The sequence below is a fragment of the Sus scrofa genome, chromosome 16 (assembly GCF_000003025.6).
Source record: "Sus scrofa isolate TJ Tabasco breed Duroc chromosome 16, Sscrofa11.1, whole genome shotgun sequence".
Taxonomy (NCBI): domain Eukaryota; kingdom Metazoa; phylum Chordata; class Mammalia; order Artiodactyla; family Suidae; genus Sus; species Sus scrofa.
In genome coordinates, this window is record NC_010458.4 from 79,130,785 (window position 1) to 79,149,958 (window position 19,174).

Genomic DNA, 19,174 nt, shown 5'->3' on the forward strand with positions numbered 1-19,174 from the left:
TGACGTCTCGTGGTCTTGCTGACCCTGGAGGGACCATAGCTTCGTGTAAACCAGCTAGTGCAGAGCCCGCTTCAAGCCTCTCCTCCGTGTCCCATCACACAGGGCAGGTACCAGACAAGGAAGGACAGTTCCTCCACCCCAGCGCCCACTGGAATTCCACACACCAGGCCGGTCGGAGCCTGCTCGCCTCTTCCCTCCCGTGGATACCTTGAGGAAGGGGCTTGCTCACGTTTCTCCTGGTCCCCTGCCTCCCGGCCAGCCCTGGGGCTTCCCAAGCGCCCCCACGGCACGCACCGACTCCTGTCCCTCAGGGCTGTTGAGCACAGCTCTGCCTCCGTGACCCCCTCTCTGCACCCGGGGGTCAGCACAGCAAAGTAAGACAGGCCCCAGGTGCCCCGTCGCACAGTCTCACCCACGTACTCTACACATCGCCTGAAATTCAAAGGAAGATGGCCAGCGGGAATTTTGAGTGACTGCTCAAGCAGATGCTCCACCCGATTCTATAACTTGGATGGAAAAATTCAGTTCGAGGATTCATTAAGACGATTCTTGAAAAGAAGCACCAACCAGGATCCATCCTGCTGGCTCTTCAGGCACTTTGTTCCAAGAGCGCAGAGGTTAGCAGAGTGTGACCGGCACAGGAGCGAGCATCCCGGGGAATAAAGCAGCGCCCCCGAGACTCCTGCCCAGAGTGGGGCCGCGAGTGGCGAGACGGGCTGATAAGGGGTGTGAGGATAAGGGTCCCTGCGCGGAGAAGGAACACCTGCGATGGGTTAAAACCAGGAAAGGCAGAATGTCATAAATACAAAAAGAAAGAAAATGAAAGCATGTCTCTCCTTCTCCTGGAAATAACTCTAGCACTAGAAAATAAAGAAACCGACCAAGGCCGCCCGTCCCAGGACAGGCAGGCACCCTGGGCTCAGCACGCTGGAAGTGACTCCCTCTAGGTCCACCTTCTCCAAACAGCAGGACAAGAGCAGGGGCTGCAGAGACACAGCTGTGTCCCGAGAGCGTGGCCAAGGGGCCAGGTCAAGGGGCCACCGCCCAGGGGGTTCTTGGAGACCCCAGGGCACCGGCCTTCATAGTTAAAGTAGTTTTTCCAAAACCAAGAAACGAAGACCCAAAGCCGACTGAAGTCTTTCTTTCTCCTTTACTGGAAGGAGCCGCTTAGAGCCGCTTTTGCCCAAGACCAGCTATCCCCAACCAAGCTTCCAGCTCCCTCTGGGGCTCCAGGAACAGGCCGTTATGAAAATCGAAGCCTAAGTGTGAAGGACCACTGTGGGCCGACAAGCTTCCCAGACTGCACCGCCCTCCCCCAACCCCCCCCCACACCCCCGCCCGGCACACTCAGCCCCTAAAGCTGACTCTGCCCCACGCAGAGCTCCCCCCCGCACAGGGACCCTCCTTTCCAGCTGTAGCGGAGAGGGTCCCCACTCTCTCCCACTCTCCCAGCCCTCCCTCCCCATCAACTCTTTGGGACTAAGATGGGACCACGGGGGGGTGGGGGGGTTAGGGCTGGCTTTTTGCTCTGAGACCCCAGCCCTTCCCTGAGGGGACCATCTTGGGTCCTACCCCACCCCATGCTCCTCCATCCTACAGCCTTCTCTCCAGATGGAAGCTCTTGGGGTCCCACACCCCATGCCCCCCAGCTCACCACAGCTGGTTCCTCTCCTAGCACTGAATGGCCATGCTGGTTCCATCCTGGCCGGTGCTGCAAGGGACAATGCCACAGGCGCACCCCTGCCCTCCCGGCCCACTCCCCCACCTGCCTTCCGCCCTCCCCACCACACAGGGCCCACCAGGGCTCTGCTGGCTGTGAACGAGTGACTGTCCCGGCCCTGTCTTTCCTGTCGTCACACACCCCTGCACCGTCCCACCACCCCTCCCAGCAGCCGGAGCGATGGGTGACCAAACATCCAGGAGGCTGGCAGAGGCCAATGGCTTCAGAGTTAAGGGAAACAGAGCCACCTTCACCCTCGGGCTTCCGAGTTGTCACAGCACGGTGGACAGGCAGGCAACGCTCTAGTTGCCCCTTACAGATGTGACAGCCGAGACTCCGAGGAGAGGCCACGTGCCCGGGTTGAGCACAGGCTCCGAAGGGTTTGGACTCGGCCCTGCTCTTTCCCTTCCATATGCCGACATCACGGGCAGGACGCTGGAGGTGACTTCGGCCCTTTTGGTCCCCAGCCCCCTCACCCCCCAACTGCTTTCTCCACCAAAACCCGAAACCTGGAAGGGCCCTGGGCCTGGCGGTGCTTCACCTGCCAACCCCCAAGGGGGTAGCCCTGGCTGTCTTTCGGGAGGCTGGCTCACTCCCTGACCTGCTGCCCAGGCAGAATGCAGAGGGCCCCAGGAGCCCAGAACTTGGGAGAAGGGCAGCCATGCAGCCCCAGAGCAAAGCAGAAAGAGCTGGGGCTCCTTGTTCCAAGGTTTCAGGCATCCATGCGGCCACACGGCCGGTGCATCTGAGCCCTTCCTCACCCACTGCCCACTCAGCCCTCCAGCCCAGCCTGTCTCGGCCACAAGGAGAGCTGAGTGGCTATCACGCTGTTCTCATACAAAAGGTCTGTGGTGAAATTTTTTTGGGCCCTGGCCATGGCACATGGAGGTTCCTGGGCCAGGGATCCAACCCATGCCATGGCAGTGATCTGAAGACAGTGCTGAGTCCTCAACTGCTAGGCCACCAGGGATTCCATGAATTTTTGAAATGTATAAATACTGAACAGGGAGCTATTTTGCCTTTGCTCCAGTCAACACTGTGCCACAAATTAGGGATCCCTGGGTCCCCCTTCACCCACAGGAGTAGCTGCATGAACTAGAGTCTTCAGGAAATGAGAAAGATCAGTTATCTTTCTCAACCACTGGCCCAGCCAAAGCCTGTGCCCACCCTCGGAAGGGACCCTGTGGTCTGAGTGGACCCCGAGCATCTGACATGAGGCCTGCCCTCGGGGGTTCCTGGTGAGCCCACGGCCAGGACTGGCGGGATCAAGCAGCAGCGCAGGTGAGAAGGAAGCAAAGCCCGAGGCTGGGGCTGGGGCAGGACCAGCGGAACCTCTCGCGCGGCCTGGCCAGGCCCTGCTCGGCGGTGTCCCTCGGTTGGGCAGCTGGGTCGGCCTCGCGCCAGGACCGCACGGGGGTTCCGCACCCACAGCCCCGGGCAGCGCGTGCCCGCCCCCTCCTCTGTCTCTGCATCGCTGCCCACTGCCCTCCCCCGCCCGACCGCGCTCCCGTTTGGTGCCCTGAGCAGCGGAAGGGGAGAAAGTGGCGGGCTGCACCGCGCTAGGGACCCGATCTCCCCTTCTCTGGGACCAGGCCCGGCCTCCGAGTCCCTGTAGTCCGGCCACCGCGGGAGGCTCTCCGCCAGGGCCTCGGCGTCCCTCGGGACCGGCCCCCTACGGTCCCGGCGAGCTAAACCCAGCGCAGGGCGGGGAGCGCGCGGCAGCGGGCAGGCGACGGGGCTGCCTCTCCGGGCCGCAGGGGGCGGGGCGCGCACGTAAGCCCCGCCCCGCCGGCGCCCCCGCCCCGCCCCGCCCCGCCCACGTCATGCAGCCACCCCTCCCGCGCCTGCGCGGCCGCGCGCCCGGCCCGCTCCATCCGCCGCGCATCCTCTGCCGGCGCCCCGCGCCCCGCGCCCAGCTTTGCGCCCCGCTCCGCCCCCGGCTCCGCTCCCGGACCGACGCCCCGCTCCCCTCGTGGCGGGCGGCGCGGCCATGAGGCTGCGGGGACGCGATCCCCGCGCCGCCCCCGCCTCCAGCGCGGGGGCCGGCGACGCGCGGCGGCTGGCGCCCCCGGGGCGGAACCCTTTCGTGCACGAGCTGCGCCTGAGCGCCCTGCAGAAGGCCCAGGTGGGTGCCCGCCGAGTACCCGGCCCGCCTTGGGCCAGGGACCGCGCTGGGGGTCGCGGATGCGCGGCCGGGGGGCCCGGGAATAAGCCCTCCGGCGCGGCGCAGCCTCGCGGCCCCCTGAGGCCCGCGACCGCCACACTTCTCTGCGCCGGCAGCCCGCATCCCCGCGGTCCTCGCGCCTTCACCCTGGTTCCCAACGCCCGTGCCCCGATCGTGGCTCCCCAGCCCCTTTTCCTAGGTCCCCGCGCTCGGCGCCATCCCGGTTTTCCATTCTCCCTGGATCCCCGCACTCCTCCTCCCAGGCCTCTGCACCGCGATCTCGGACCCACAGCCTGGTCGGTCCTAGCCCGGCGGTCCCCTGGTCCGGGCGTCCACTCTCGCCGCGTGCAGGCCCCGCGCGATACCGGCGCGGCTCCCCCTGGGTGTGACTTTTTGTGACTTGATGCGCTTCGTGTGCAAGGACTTCGTTGATCACTAGCGGCAGCGGGGCGCGGACTGTCCGGGGTCTCCTGGAGGCTTCCTGCGTCTGAGTTTCGAAGCTATTTCTGGCGGGCTCCCAGGGGCTTAGTCCGAGGCCACAGTCGGTTGCTCACAACCTGATCCGGCCCGGGGACCGGAGCGCGCGGGCGGTCAGCTTCCAGCGCGTTTTACCTGGGGGATGGGCTGGTCCTGGCTGAGGGGTTGGACGCTGCAGAAAGCAGGGGAACCCACACTTTGTCCCCTCCCTTCAAGGCTCCTGACCAGCAGGGATTCCTCTGCGACCGGGTAGGATCTCCCGGATGAGGCCCCAGCTCTGCTTGTGAGTTTGGTTTGCATTTCTGTAAGATTGCTCACATGATGGCCTTTCTTTGACTCCAGAACTATAGGAGATGCAAGACCAAGTTTCAGGTCTGCAGCGGTTGTGGGTTCAGCCAGCTGTGACAACTTTTTGAAAGGTGATTGACATTTTTAAAAATGTGTAAAGTCATTCATTTGAAATGATACTAAAGTGAAAAGTTTTTGAAGTCACTCTAAAGTTTTCATTTCCCCAGACACCGCCTTTTCTCCAAGTGCCACTTTAGTGGGCTTGACGCTGGTCATCGGTAGAGGAATCGGGCAGAGCGCTGGAGAGGGAAGAGATGAGAGAGAGGGCCACCCCTCCTGGTGACATGAAAGGGCAAGACTGCCCCCCCCCCCCGGCTCCTGGGCCTTGTGCCTGCCCAGAGCAGACACCAGCTGCGCCAGACGAGTGGTCCACCTCCCTCTGCCGCCCTCAGTGCTCACACGCACTCATCTCATGCCAGGAGCCCCTTGTGCAGGGCCTCACGTCCAGCCTCGTCGTGTCGTCCCCTGGGCTCCTGCATGGGCCCCCTTCCAGGGCCTTCCTGCCACTGCTCTGCTGCCTGGAACCCTCGGGGACTGCCCCTGGGATGGAGCCCTGACTCCAGGCGGTTCCCAAGGCCCTGCAGCCCTGTCCCAGCTCCAGGCCCTCACCCTGGGCTCCAGCTGCCTCAGGGCTCTCTCTTCCTGCTCCTGTCGCCCCTCTCCCATCACCCCCCTCCTGTCACCCACTCTGGTCCCCCCCCTTTCCTGGTCCTTCTGCCTCTCCCTCAGGTCTTGGGTGAACTATCACCTCCAGTAGGAAGCCCCCCACCTGAAAGGCCTTCTCTGTGTCCCTGTCACATTTGCAGCCTCCCTACTCTGGGTGCACAGGGACTGTGTGCACAGCCCGGGGCGCGGGGGGCGGGCATCTACTGCGGAGACGAAGCTAGTTGTTTAGGGGATAAACCAGCCAAGGAGCAGAGGTCAGAGCTGCCCCCAGCTGCCCTCAGGCAGGGGTCACAGGGTGTGGATCGGGGGTTCAGAACAACGCCTTGCTCGCCCCTCAGCATCTGGATTCTTTCAGGCAAAGGGGAGGTGTCACCTCCCAGAAGGGGGGTGCTTCGTGTGTCCTCCGTTGCGGTCTTCCCAGCAGCAGAGCGAGCTCAGTGTGCTGGAACGGAGTGCTGCTGCTGCTCAGAGGCCTGCGCCCCTGTCAGAGGCCGGCCCCGCGCTCCCCTCCGAGGCGAGGTCTGCGGAGAAACATTCTGCTTTTGAGCAGCACTCCCCGCTTCGCCCTTGGTGATGAAGCGCGTGCGCAGGGCGAGCGGCCTGTCCCAGCAGAGAGCCCCCCTCTGCACATACGCACACACGGCCGCCGCCGAGGCCGGCCCCGCTGATCCGCTCCGTCTGAGTTGCACTAAGCCGGTGACGGTGCCTATATTTACCTGTTGGCATGTGCTGCAGGGCAGGGCCTGCCGCCGTCTGGGGATTAATGACCCGTGGGTCCATCTGTCATGTCACTGCGGATTTAGCGAGGGGCTTAAGCACCTCTTTGGACGTGAGCGCGCAGGTTAAGATCTGGAAACCGTGAAAACGTGACGCGGAGACCCGCAGAGAGTCCTGTGGTCGCTTCTCGCTTTTGGAGCCGCGCAGCAGTTTCTGCCCCGGGTCGTTGGGTACTTCCCTTCCCGTTGGAAGTGGGGGTGGGAGCGCCCCCCTGCAGCTGCGAGGCTTCCCCATTTCTGAGCCCAGGCGGCGGCTGTACTTCCTGGAAAGCAGCCTGCTCTTCCCGGCTCCCTGGAGCTGAGTCCCCTGCGAGGAGGCCGCGTGCCCCTCCCCCAGTCCCCGAGGGTTACCTGGAAGGTGACTCCAGGGACGGAGCCGGGCGGCAGCCTGGGCTGCCTGGAGTGTAAGTACCCGAGGGTGGGCCGCCTTTCCTCTGAGTTCTTGTCCAAACGCCTGGGTTCCGATAGGAGGGTAGCAGCAGGCGCTCCGGGTCTCGGGCGGGGCCCCGGGTCAGGGTGGCTCTTTGCGGCGTGGCCTCCCACCTGGGTGCTCCACGCAGAAGACTCGGCCGCCAGCATCCAGCCCCTGCCGTGCCCCCCGCACTCTGCCCAGGGACGGGGTGTGGCGGGATGGGTGAGTATGGGGCGGCCGGGGCTCCCAGCTTCTTGAGGGCCTGGCGATGGTAGCAACAGGGCCATGGGGTGGAGGCCTCCAGGAGGGCACGTGTCCTGTTGGAGGACATGGCGGCCCCCAGGGGCCTGGAGTCCCAGCCGCTTTCCAAGGACCCGAAGGTACCACTTCTGCTGGCGCATTTGTGGCCAGAGGCCCCGGCTGATCCGGTGTCCATGCGGCTGGTCTCAGCGCGGCCCTGGGAGGCAGGCGGGCCGGGTCCCTGTGTCCAGATGAGGAGGCCGAGGCCCAGCTCCTGGGTGGGCTCAGAGCAGATGTCCCCCCTGGCACTTTCTCTGACTCGCCAGGAGCCTGCTGAAATCCAGTTTGAATTTTCTGGAGGGGTGCACATGTGAAATAAACTGTGGTTCCTGTTGAGGAGTGAGAAGGGGGTTCAAGGCTGCAAGACGGCTTTTGATTTCTCATGCTCCTTTGTCCTGAAACGGGGACACACACGGACACGCGTGTTCTCTCACACCTGCTGCAACTTCTGAGCACCGAGCAAAGCACCGTCTTGTTTCTCATTTTTTAAAATCCGGGTTTCGTCCCTGAAAGTGGGGCCTCCGGAGCCCCCCTGAAGGAGCCTCACCCTCCCGCCTGCCCTGCAGCCGCCGGGATGAGAGCCGCCGTCCCCAGAGGCCGCGTTTTCGGGGTTTGCTGCCTTGCGAGGGTTGGTGTCTCCGTGTCCCACAGCCTTGAGTCTCACTGCAGGTTGTTCGGAGATGAGCCCAGAGAAGAGTGTGTGTCTGGAAATCACATGCCCACATGCGGTGGCAGGCCTGTCTCCCAAAGCCCGCGTCCCGGCTCAGCCGTCCTGCGGCGTCGGCAGCCTCAGCGCTGATCGGCACGTTCCTGGGTGTCTGGGCCCCGTCCAGCCGTGTGAGCTGGGCTGTGGTAGACGCGGCTGGAGGCCCTTCCTCACCTGCGTGGCGGCCGGCCTCTGGCTCTCCCAGTCCTGGCCCTGCCGCCCGGTGCCCCGGGCGGGGACGTGCCCTGGTGCTGGTCGCTCACAAAAGGCCCATTCCCATCGCAGCGCCGCGCAGCCGAGGACTTCTCCCGAGAGGCTCTTTGCCGCTTTAGACCTTCGGAAGCAAGGCCTTTCCTGATTTTCACCTTTCACATCCCGGGACAGGGTCCTGGAGGGGCACCACACACCAGGGGCTGCGGTCGGCTCGTGGGGACCAGTCACCCCCTGGGGCCTGGCTGCCCATTGCGTCCTCAGGGCCGAGACTGGGCGGGTGGACCGGCTGCGTCTGGCGCTGAGCACCCCCCCCCTCCGGGGTCTGATGCAGAGGTCGTCGCATCCCCAGCCCCTAGGCAGCAGCAGGTCTTTATCGCCGCAGGGAGGTGCCATGGTCACTTTGTGCCTCGTGACCCTCTTGGGGTCCCCCAGGGCCTCCAGCCAGATGCCTCGTCCCCACCCTGGCTCCCTTTGGTCCGCTGGTCAGCGTCCTGTGACCACCCGGTGGGGAGGGGTCTTTGGGGGACATGGGAGCCCCCGCCTCCCCCCAGATGGTTGGGGCTGCCTCTGCCCCCAGCGCCCCCCACACCTGCCCTACCCCTGCCCTCCCGCCTCATCCCGGCCTCACCTGTGCCTCTCGTCTAAGGAACAGTCAGGCTGGTCACCCCCATGCATCCCCACTGTGCTCACCTGACTGGGGGCAGACTACCCCAGGCTCCTCTCCACGGACCACCACGGGGCCCAGTGCCAGGCTCGGCCTGCCCCGCAGAGGGACTAACGTGCCTGGCCCGGGGCTGTCTGTGGGGGGCAGGGCCCAGATGTTCTGAGGGCTGCCTGCAGCTGGAAGGGTTCTCCTGCCCTGGGACCCCCGGGACAGGCCAGGGCCCCTGGGGACTCCCGCATGAGAGGGGCTAGGACCCTCTCCCCCCAGGCCCTGCTCTTTCCCGCAGGTATTCGCCAAACACTGGGAGCAGCGGGAAATGCTGCAGCTCTTAAACTTGGGGTCCCTTTATTCAAACCCTGCAGTCAGGCCTGGACATAAGGGGCTTCCTTCACAAGCCAGGGCGGGTCTGATTTCTGGGCTCCGAGCTGCGTGTGGGTCCCAGCCTCTCAGGCCCGGGGGGCAGGGGGCCTTGGTTGTTGGGGCTCTCACAGGATCTTCCAGCCCTGCCTTGGGGGCCACCCCGAGTCCCCTCTTCCTGTGTCACCTGTCCCCGCTGGCCACCCACCAGGCATGGTAGGACAGGCTGGCTTCAGACGGTGGAATCGTGAGAAGAGGTGCTGTTAGGAGCAGGGCACAGGGGCCCTGGGGCAGGACGCAGCCGGGGGCTCAGCCAGCAGGCAGTGCACGTTCTCCCTGGTCCCGGCCAGGCAGGGCGCCCCCTGGCACCCTGTGACCCTGTGTGGTGTCCGTGGCCACGGAGGTCCCCCATGGTTCTCACCCCCTCAGGACCTGCACCCCGTGCTGCCCGCCCCGCCTCGCTCGGTGCCTGAGCCTCCGCGTCATCTGTGAGACCCGCGGCTTCCTGGGTCTGATTCTGCAAGTGGGGCTGGGTGTCTTGAAAGGTGCCTTCCCGCAGATGTGTAATTGCGGGGTGTCCCGGCCCCACGAGCGAGGTGCCCGCCGAAGCGGGTCAGGCGGCTCCGAGCGTCAGAGCTGGCACCTGCTTTTGGAGCTGAGCCTCGTCTCGCGGAATGTCCGGCCCAGAAAGACTGCGCCCCCCCCCGCCAGTCTGTCCCTCCACTTCCCCGCTTCTGGGCACCTGCCGAGAGCCCGGCCATGCTGGCGCTGAGCCCCCGAGGGTGACCGGGCAGCCACAGCAGGGCCTCCACCTGTGTCTAGCTTTCTGTGAATTTCGCATCCAGAGGCTGCCGGCTGACAACGAGACGGAGCTGTGGTCTCCAGCCGAGGGTCCTGGGCACCCAGAGGCAGGATGTTTCAGGAAAGGGGAGGAAGGAGGGGTGCCAGGGAGAGGCAGGCTAGGCCCGGAGGCCAGCCCAGCCTGTGCCAGCAGTCACCCAGAAGCAGGGATGGGCACCAGCCGTGGTGCCCCCCCCGGGGCCCACCTGCCCCTCCTGCGTGTGGGCAGCTCTCCGGCTGCTCCCCCTCTGTCCTTGCTTAAATGCCCCCAGTGATGAGTCCAGACCTTTCTCAGGTGCCCTGGAGACCTGGAGTCTACGTGGCAGGTGGCGCCAGTGTTCCCGGGGTCCACTTCCTGGAGGCCTCGGGCTGCCCCCTGTGCTGACTGCTGACCCCGTGGTTGATTTCCTGCCTCCCTTGCCCATGGACCGTGGGCCCCACTGCCCCAGGCTGCCCGCAGGATCCCGGCCCCGTGAGAGCATCCGTGCTGCGTGCCGTGGCCTGAGCTGGGAAGGCGCTCTGGCACGAAGGCTCCCACCTGCCACCCCTGAGCCCTCAGACCCTGGCTGAGAGGAGACGGGGCCGGCGCCGCGGGGTTCCCTGCGGCCCGAGCTGTTGGGCGTTACGTTTGGGGTGGCCTTGGCACTGGCAGTTCTGCTCCAGCCAAGATGTTTGTCGCTTCCTCCCAAGACCACCCGTCACCTGTGGTGCATTGAAAATGGTGAGTCTATTCGTCTAAGAAATTCCCTCTGTGGGAGTTCCCGTCATGGCGCAGTGGAAACAATCCGACTAGGAACCCGAGGTTGCGGGTTCGATCCCTGGCCTCACTCAGTGGGTTAAGGATCCGGCGTTGCCGTGAGCTGTGGTGCAGGTTGCAGACACAGCTCGGATCCCGCGTTGCTGTGGCTCTGGCGTAGGCTGGTGGCTACAGCTCCAATTAGACCCCTAGCCTGGGAACTTTCATATGCTGGGGGTGCGGCCCTAAAAACCAAACAAAAACAAAAAAAAAGACATTCCTACTGTAAATTCCGGGAATTACTGAAAAACACTCTTATTTTGCAGAAGCCTTCAGATTGGGCAATACACACCAAGATCTGAGTTGAAAGCTCTTGAATAGAGATGATAGGGGTGGTAGGAAGTTGGGCCTGCTTGAGGGTTTGAAGGAAAAAATAGCTCTTTAGAGAAGCTCTATTTAATTTTAGATTCGCGTGGGAGAGCCGGGAAGACGTGGCCATGAGCATGGCTGTGGAAGGGGACTTTTCCCAAGTCGAGGCGCAGCCTCTCCTCGTAGACACAGGTGGGTGGGCGCCTGGGTGCCGCTGCGGAGGCCTGAGCTTGGGGAGACGCTCACGTTAGTAAGAGAAGGACAGATGGAGCCAGGGTGGGTTGGGCACAGGGCTTCCGTGGCCGGGCACGGCTGCCAGAGAAGCCCAGCTGCCCCGTGGACCTCAGCCCGAATCTGGCCCGGGCCGTGGCGGTCCCTCCCTCCCTCCTGACCGCACGGCGTTTTGTCTGAGCATAAAGGGGAGCTTTTTCTTGAGAGCATCTGCGGGTGTGACCAGGTAAAGCTAATGGCGACAGCTCAGAACACCAGGTTTTTCTGTTTCACTTTTGCTTTCAGTATTTTAACTCTTTGCATGAGTTGTGAGCATGACTTCTTATGTCCTGTTTGAATGCAGCATGTGGTTTGGGCCGGAAGGCGTTTTGCGTTTACTAGAGGTGTCTTGCTGGTGGGGGGGCGCAGAGGGACGCTTTCCAGGCGGCTTGGCTGGACCTGCACCTGCCGCATCTGCTCAGGAGCTGCCGATTCCTCTGTCCAGCGGTGAACTCGGGGGGCCTGTGGCTTGGCTGCCAGCTGTGGGGCCCCTTCTAAGTTGTCCTGTCTCTAGAAAGAAAAAGTTAGCTCTCTTTTCTCTCGCCGCCTCCAGCACACTTTCCTGGAGGTTCTGTCCTGCGTCCTGCCTGGGCAAGGCAGAGATGCAGCCCTGGCTACCCAGGGCGTTGGGCGTCTTCTCTGAATAGGGCTTCTCAAAAACAGCTGCCTTTACATTTGTCATAAGTAACAGCAAAAAAACAATCGATCTCCTGGTTTAGTCTCAGGCTCCCTGGAGAGCTTTCTGCAGAATTTTGGAAAAGCACAGCCGGCCCCAGAAGTGGCTGCTCCCTCTGCCCCAGCTGGGCTTGTTCCCAAGGTGAGCCCTGTCCCCTCCCCACCCCCCAGCCCCCAGCTGGCCCGTCTGGGGACGGGCCCTCCGATGTTTGGCGAAGGGTGAGGTGGACACACCCGACTGTTTCCATGACCCCTTGCCCTCGGGGCTCAGCAAGCCCTTCTCCTGGCTGAGGTCACAGGGTTCCAGAGCAAGTCCAGGGATTTGTAGGACCTGCCCGGGGACATGCGGGCCTCGTGGAGGCCAGTGTGTCCAGCAGAGTCTGATGGCGGGACCCAGGGCAGAGGGTGAGCCTCCAGCTACACGAGACTCTGAGCCCTGAGGGCCAGGTCTGGCTGCCGCATGGAGCGGGGGTGGGGGGTGCTGTGCTGCCCCGAGGTGGGGTTGGGCACTCTGGGTTGGTTTTGGAGGTGAGGCCATAGGACTCGGTAAGAAAGGCAGGGTGGGGCCCGAAGACATGGTAAGAAAGGCGGCAGATTTGGCTCCCAGGTGTGTGCCTGGGAGCCAGCAGGCGGCTCAGCCTGGCCACGCGGCCCGTTGATGCCTCTGGGCAGCTGGGCCGTCAGTGGCCTGGGGGTGGGGGGACACCGTCCCATCAGGCCCACATCCGAGGGCAGGAGGGTGTTCTCTCAGGAGGGGTGGGGTCCGGCCTGGGCTCCCCTGCCACTGTTTCACGTCCCAGCTGCTCCTCGAACCCCAGTTGTGCTCTGACCAGTGGCTGACCTTGAGAAGCCGCCCCACCCCCCTGGCGGGCCTGAGTGTCCCGCCTGCCCGAGCCCGAGCATGGGCTGGGGGAAGGGGTCCTCTCTGAGGGTGGCCCACACTGCTGCCCACTGAGATCGTCACTGAGCCCCTTGGCGGCCTGTGGGCAGGGCAGGTGGTGGGCCCTGCCAGCCTGCACCCCCGGCCAGCCTGCACGTGACGCCTGTGCCGTTGGGAGGGTGAACTGACTCGGGGGATCTGTTCTCTGGAACTGTGTCCTTCCGAGAGGCCCCCCGTGCGTGGTGCGTGGCCCGCCTGGCTCCCTCCGCCTGCTCTGGGTTTCAGGCTGGGCACCCTGCAGGGCCTCCCAGCCTCCGACCAGACTGGTCAGCCCAGCGCCTGTGTCCTGAGGGTCTGGGGAGACCCGATGGTCAGGCTGCCTTTTGTGCTTCAGGCCTTGGATCTGAGCGGCCTCGATGCCGGCTCAGGGCGCCCCGGGCCCCGTGAGCCCAGGCGGCCCTGCCCCAGCCCCGCACCGTGAGGGTAGGTCCCGTCTGTGTGCTCACCTGGTCTGCTGTCCTTGGGAAACTCTTCCTTCAAGGTCGTGAAGTCCCCCAGCGGCTTGGAGATGCGACTCCTGTTTTGTTTTTTATCTTTTTACCGACTGTCACCTTGGGATGTGTTTGCTGTGCCCTGTGTAACCGCAGCTTCTCCCTCTGCCTGGCCCCTGGTGTCTGTCACGCAGGTGACCTTCAGCGCACCTGTCCCCTGGTGGCGCCCAGCTTTGCTGCCACCAGCAACACTACACCCAGGTGAGCAGCTCCCCGGGGAAGCCGGCTGGGGCTGCCAGCTGGCCAGGTGCCCACACGGGGCCCCCACTGAGGTCTCACCCGCAGTGCAGGGGCCACAGAGATGTCTTCACTGCCCGGGGACCACTGCCGAGCGGCGTTGTCCCCGAACCTCAGGAGCGCGTGGACTCCGCCAGGACAGCCCCTCGCGGCCGTGGTACGGGGTCTGGACCCCGGTTGTTTCTCGGTTCATCCCTCTCCCCCCGGCCGAGGATGGTTTGTGTGACCGCGGGGGACTGAGTGCCCAGAGTGTGGGGGCAGAGTCTCTGGCGACTTCTATCAGCTCGATTTTCAGAAACTCTCTGAGGAGAGAGGTCACAGCCGAGGCCGTGGCTCGGGGCGGGTTTCTGTGTCCAGCAGGCACGCGTGGTCCCCGCCTTTCCTCTAGTGGCAGGACGGAGAGGGTTCCCTCTGACGGCGTCGGCCCCAGGAACGGTGGCTTGTAGCTCTGGGGAATCACCTCTGTGGCTGGCAGGTCCCTGGCACCCAGGCGTCGCCGTGCCGGGCCCGGCGCCCGGGGCGAGGGCGTGGATCACTCCGGAGATCTTGCCTCGTAAGCGGCGCATTGGCGGTGGTGAAACACAGGCACTTGGCCCAGCTTGCACGTGGGCGATGCCAGCAGCCTTGATGGCCTTGGCAGAGAGCAGTGGCTGCCGGGGGAGAGGGCGGAGCTGTGTGACCGCAGATGCTCAGCGCGTCCACGGCCCGCGGACTCAGTGAATTCCCTGGGACTGGAAAATGGTCTACGTCCCCAGCCAGCGTGGTCCCCTCCACAGCGCTTATCAAGGGATGTTTCAAACACACAGCAGATGTTGTCGCTCAGGGGCTGTGACAAAGCACCGCCTCCAGGGCGGCTCACACACAGGAATTTACCTCCCGGTTGTCCAGGCGGGAAGCGGGAGCCGCATCAGCCCGGCTGCTTCCTCCGGGGGCCTCTCCCGGGCGTGTGGCTGGCGACGTCCCTGTGCCCCAGGGGATCTCGTCTGGCAAGGACACCAGGACGCGGAATGAGGGCCCCCATCGGCCTCTGCACCTTCATCGCCTCTGTAAACACCTGACGGTCGGTCAGGTTTTGAGGGGCCGGGGTTAGGGCTCCAAGGCAGGAATGTTGGGGGCACAGTCCAGCCCCTGGTACCAACGCAGAGAAACTGTAGTGAGTGCCCCCCCCGCCACCCCCGCGGTGATTTGGAGCAGAGCCATTGTTTCACCCCTAAGGCCCCACATGCATCTCAGTGAGGGCTCCCGGCAGCCACCGGGTGTCAGGGACCAGCCCGCCACGTGGCATCCGGGTGGGGGGGAGGTCGGCGAGCAGGTGTCCCCGCCGGCTCTCTGCGGCACCCTCCCGAGCCCGCGTCCCCTCACCTGCTCTGCTCCGGGGTCCCCTTCGGCTCTTTGTGCTGGGTTTTCTCTCCATGTACTGGGGTGTCTGTATTTCCTGCTCTGCCTTTTGCCGGTTGTTCCTGGTCGGCCGTGTTTTCCCGTTGCTGGCAGCTTGATCTAGAGCTGGAGAGGCTCCCTTGCTGTTGGGCTGTCGAGTGGCCGCTGCAGGCCGGCTCGCCTGCTGCTCTGCACCCGGGCAGGACCCCCGTCACGCGGCTGAGCCTGGAGCCTGGGTTCTCTCTGGGCGCGTCTGCCTTGGCCACCTGAGGGACAGTCCCACAGGACTGGGTGAAGCCACTGCTCAGCCGGTGTCACAGCCAGAGTTTTGTTTCATAGGCTCGTTCACAGGCAGCACTGTGGTTGGGGTGTGTGTGTGAGCCTGTGGGCGTGCACCACAGTGGGAACTCCTAATCCCCTTGGCACAGGGACAGAGAGGCGGGCTCTGCAGGGGGCACCCTCTTCTCCCTCTGCAACAAAATGACAAAATAGTCACAAGGATGGGAAAGGGTATAGTTTTTAACCTAAAGTTTATTTTATTTATTTCTTTGTCTTTTTGGAGCCGTATGGAGGTCTCCAGGCTAGGGGTCAGATCAGAGCTGCAGCTACCAGCCTACACCGCAGCCACAGCAACACTGGATCCAAGCTGTGTCCGCAGCCTACCACCATAGCTCACGGCAATACCGGATGCTTAACTCACAGAGCGAGGCCAGGGATCAAACCTGCGTCCTCATGGATGCTAGTCAGATTCATTACCGCCGAGCCACCCCGGGGACTCCTAACCTGAGGTTTAAAGCGAAGGAAAGGCTGACATGCTAACCTCGTGGAGTTGGATGAAAATACTCGGAGAAGACTGGGTTCTCAGTGTGAATTTTGGGAAATACAGTGTTTCTGAAAAGAACGGTCCAGGCTCTTCCTGCAAGAAGTTAAAAAGAACTTGGCATAGACTAGAGAGCCTCTCCTAGGAGCCCAAAGTGACGCGACCCACGGCCGCAGCAGAGGCCAGGGGCGCGGGCAGACGTGGTTCAGCAGACGCCTGGCTCGGGAGGCCCTCTGTGCGTGGACAGCAGTGACAGCGACACCGTAGGGCAGGGCGGGGGTGTGACTTCCTGGGAGCAGCTTCACCTGATTGTCCTGCAAACACACAGTCGGCGGAGGAGGGGACGCCTCCTGTGGACGCCACGAAGTTCCCTGCCTGACAGAAACACAGACGCCAGCCCAAGAAGGATAGGAAATCCAGAGAATCAGTGGAAAAGCATTGGCACGGCCGTCGGAATCTCCGAGGTGTGCTACGTCTGCGTGGCGACCGCGGGTGGCGGCGCCAGGGGCAGAGGCCGGCCCGCCTTCCGGACGCAGACACGTGTTCGCCGACAAACCCTCGAGTCCTGGAAAGAGACATCGTGCTGGGGGCTTCCCAGCCCTGGGACGAGGTTGTGACACCAGGAGAGCCGTGCCTGCCTGCAGTGCATCCGTGGGCAGGACGACAGCTCCTGAGTATCCCGCAGGATGCAGGGAGGGTGTAGGGTGACCTTCAGCCCCATCGTGTTGACCCCAAAGAACACCCTGACAAAACCAGAGGGGGGAGGCATGTTCCCTGACCACCTGGAGGGACCCCGCCCTGTTTAGCAGGAAGCGTGGCCACAGTGGATCTGGTGTCACTGCTCTCCTCCTCCTCGTGCTGAAACCCAGCCCTGAAAGGAGGGGAAGGGAGAGGCCGTGAAAACCACCGTGGTCACCGTGCCGGGGCGCAGAGCACGCAGGGTTTCCTTGACGTGACCGCCGCGGAAGGCCTCCCCGCACTTCTGTGCCCAGCACATGCTGAGCCGATGGCGTTTCCGGTTTGTTGGGTTACACAACCTGCCTGTTGAGATAACCCTGTTCCCTTGTGGTTTTAAACGTGGCTGCTAGAAAAGGTGGAACTGCCCACGTGGCCCCGAGTGTTCCTGTCGGGCGCTGCTGGCCTCGATGGGGAATCTTGGAGCACCCAAGAGTCTGCAGGTGGCAGAGGCGGGGTGGGGGGTGGGGGGCAGCTTGGCCTTGGCACTGAGGACCTGGAGCTCTTGTTGTCTTTTCTGTCTCCTGTGCACCAAACCTACGTAATTCTTTTTTTCTTTGCAGGGCCTCACCCGCAACATACGGAAGGTCCCAGGCTAGGGGTCGAATCGGAGCGGCAGCTACTGGCCTACACTACAGCCACAGCCACACCAGATCCGAGCCGCATCTGTGACCTATACCGAAGCTCCCAGCAACGCCAGATCCTTAACCTACTGAGTGAAGCCAGGGATCGAACCCGCATCCTCATGGATGCTAGTCAGGCTCTTAACCTGCTGAGCCACAACGGGAACTCCCAAACCTACATATTTCTCATGGGTTTTCTTGCAGAGCTTCAAGCTCCTCCTCTGCTGGTCATAAGGCTCTGAGTCTTGCCATCCTTCCGCCGCCCATCTTCTCACTGCCCCCAAAATCAAGTTCATCACAAAGCGCCATTCCTGAGCCTCCCTCGTGGCACACCTGCCTGTCGCTTTGTGCCCAGAAGTTCTGGCCCCTTATGCACAGCTGCCCGTCCACCCGGCCACTCTGCTGAACCCGTCTTTGCAGCCACCCCCCATCTCCACAGGGCCCCCCTCCCCGTGCAGCCCCAGCCCGCCTTCCCCGCGTCCTCCCCGCCCTCCCTGCTGGGCTCTGTCCTGGGACTTCCTGGGGCTGGGAAGTCCCCGAATCCCCACCCCCGTCGTCCTTGTGGTCCAGACCCAGTCCTGCCAGCTCTGTGCCCACCGCCTCACTGCTTCCCGGACTGCAGACAGCAGCCCTGAGCCTAGAAAGCATCGGGGGCGGTGGAGGGGAGCTTCCAGGGCTGCTGAGAGGAGCAGGGCCCGGAGAGGGGGCTCGGGGGCTCGACCGCCGGGAGAGAGCCCCCCATCCCAGGACGTCCCCCAGGGTGTCTGGAGAGGGAGGAGAAGGGGGGCCGCCGTGCTCAGGAGCCCAGAGGCCGGGACCTCCCGTGACCCGCCCTGTCTCCCCAGGTCGCCGTCATGACGCTCACGCTCTTCCCCGCCCGGCTGCTGTTCGCCGCCTTCATGATGCTGCTCGCCTGGCCCCTGGCGCTCGTGGCTTCGCTGGGATCCGCCGAGAGGGAACCGGAGCAGCCCCTGGCCTTGTGGCGGAAGTAAGTCACTTGTCTGCGGGCTCTGAGGGGGGCAGGGGTCCTCAGGCCCATTTCTCCGTGGACCCGTCCCCCTTCCTGCCCCCGGCACAGGGCCGCCCCTCCTGCTGCACCTGCCACCGTCCTGCTTCCAGGGCTCTGCCAGCTCTTGGCCGTGGCCTGAGCACGGAGGTGCCCTCGCTGCCCTGTGCCCAGCGTTGGTCTCTGCAGGGTGCGCGCCCCCTCCCAGCTCAGAGACGAAACATGCTGAGGCTTCTACACAGCGAACGTGGCAAGCCGCCGCCTTGTCAGAGGGACGCATTGTGGACGTATCTTGACTCCAGCAGGACCTCAAAAAGGAATAAATCGCAGCTTTTTCTTGTTTATCTAAATAGCTAGATTAGGTGGGGTTTTTTGTCCTTTTTGAGGGCCACACTCGTGGCCTGTGGAGGTTCCCAGGCTAGGGGTTGAATCAGCTACAGCCGCTGGCCTGCACCACAGCCACAGCAACTCAGGATCTGAGCCGCGTCTGCAACCTACACCACAGCTCACGGCAACGCCGGATCCTTAACTCACTGAGCAAGGCCAGGGATCGAACCCGCAGCCTCATGGTTCCTAGTTGGGTTCATTTCCATTACTAACAGCACTTGGTCTGAGCTAAAGAACTAACTTAGGAACTCCCTTGGTGGCCGACTTAGGACAGAAGCCTCACTAGTGTGGTGAGGGGTCGGCCAGGCCCACAGCCAAAGCTGTGTTTGCAGCTGAGGTGTCACTGGCTGCAGCCCTGTTCACACGGCTGCCTCCCAGGCCGCTCCTGTGCAGAGGCCACAGGCCAGGAGCCTGAACCCCTGCTCCCCAGCCCTTCGAGGGCCCCTCCTCCTGTCCCCCTGTCTGAGCCGCCGGATGTTGATGCCCTGAGACGCTGCAGCAGCAGGCATCTGTCGCGGTCCCAACAGCGGGTACGTGCAGGGCAGGGACGGCCGGTTAAGGTTCAGCGACCACGGCGCAGCCGGGCCTGGGGACCCGCCACCCCTCCTCACGTCCCCCCACGTCCTCAGACTGTCCCCAGTTCCGGAACCGCGGTCTCTCCTCCTGGAAGCCTGGAGGCGTCCCCGTGCCCCAGCACGGAGCCTGGCCCGCGGGCAGGAAAGCCTCTCCCTGGTGAATGAGTGAGCGGGTCAGAGAGGGAGAGAACGGGCAAGGACGGGCCGGAGGCCGGGACCTGCTGCTCCTGGGAATTAAGCTTTGCCTTGAGCGTCTTTTTTATGTTTTAACGGGAAATAGGAATGTGCTG

General features: G+C 63.6%; 1 protein-coding gene across 8 annotated transcripts in view; it reads left to right on the forward strand.

The window, feature by feature from the left end:
• The window catches only part of LPCAT1 (lysophosphatidylcholine acyltransferase 1), a 39,380-nt gene continuing 23,817 nt past the window's right edge, over positions 3,612 to 19,174 (forward strand). Inside the window, exons 1-4 of one of the 8 annotated variants that reach the window (XM_021076660.1) lie at positions 9,596 to 10,364; positions 10,846 to 10,940; positions 11,738 to 11,835; positions 17,762 to 17,904. In XM_021076660.1, coding sequence (XP_020932319.1) covers positions 10,877 to 10,940; positions 11,738 to 11,835; positions 17,762 to 17,904 — 305 coding nt within the window. In that variant the 5' untranslated portion in view covers positions 9,596 to 10,364; positions 10,846 to 10,876. Of the gene's footprint in view, positions 3,846 to 6,458; positions 6,556 to 6,835; positions 7,492 to 9,595; positions 10,365 to 10,634; positions 10,941 to 11,737; positions 11,836 to 17,761; positions 17,905 to 19,174 lie in introns of those variants that run through there. The other 7 variants (XM_021076659.1, XM_021076661.1, XM_005672624.3 and 4 more) reach the window with 7 other exon arrangements.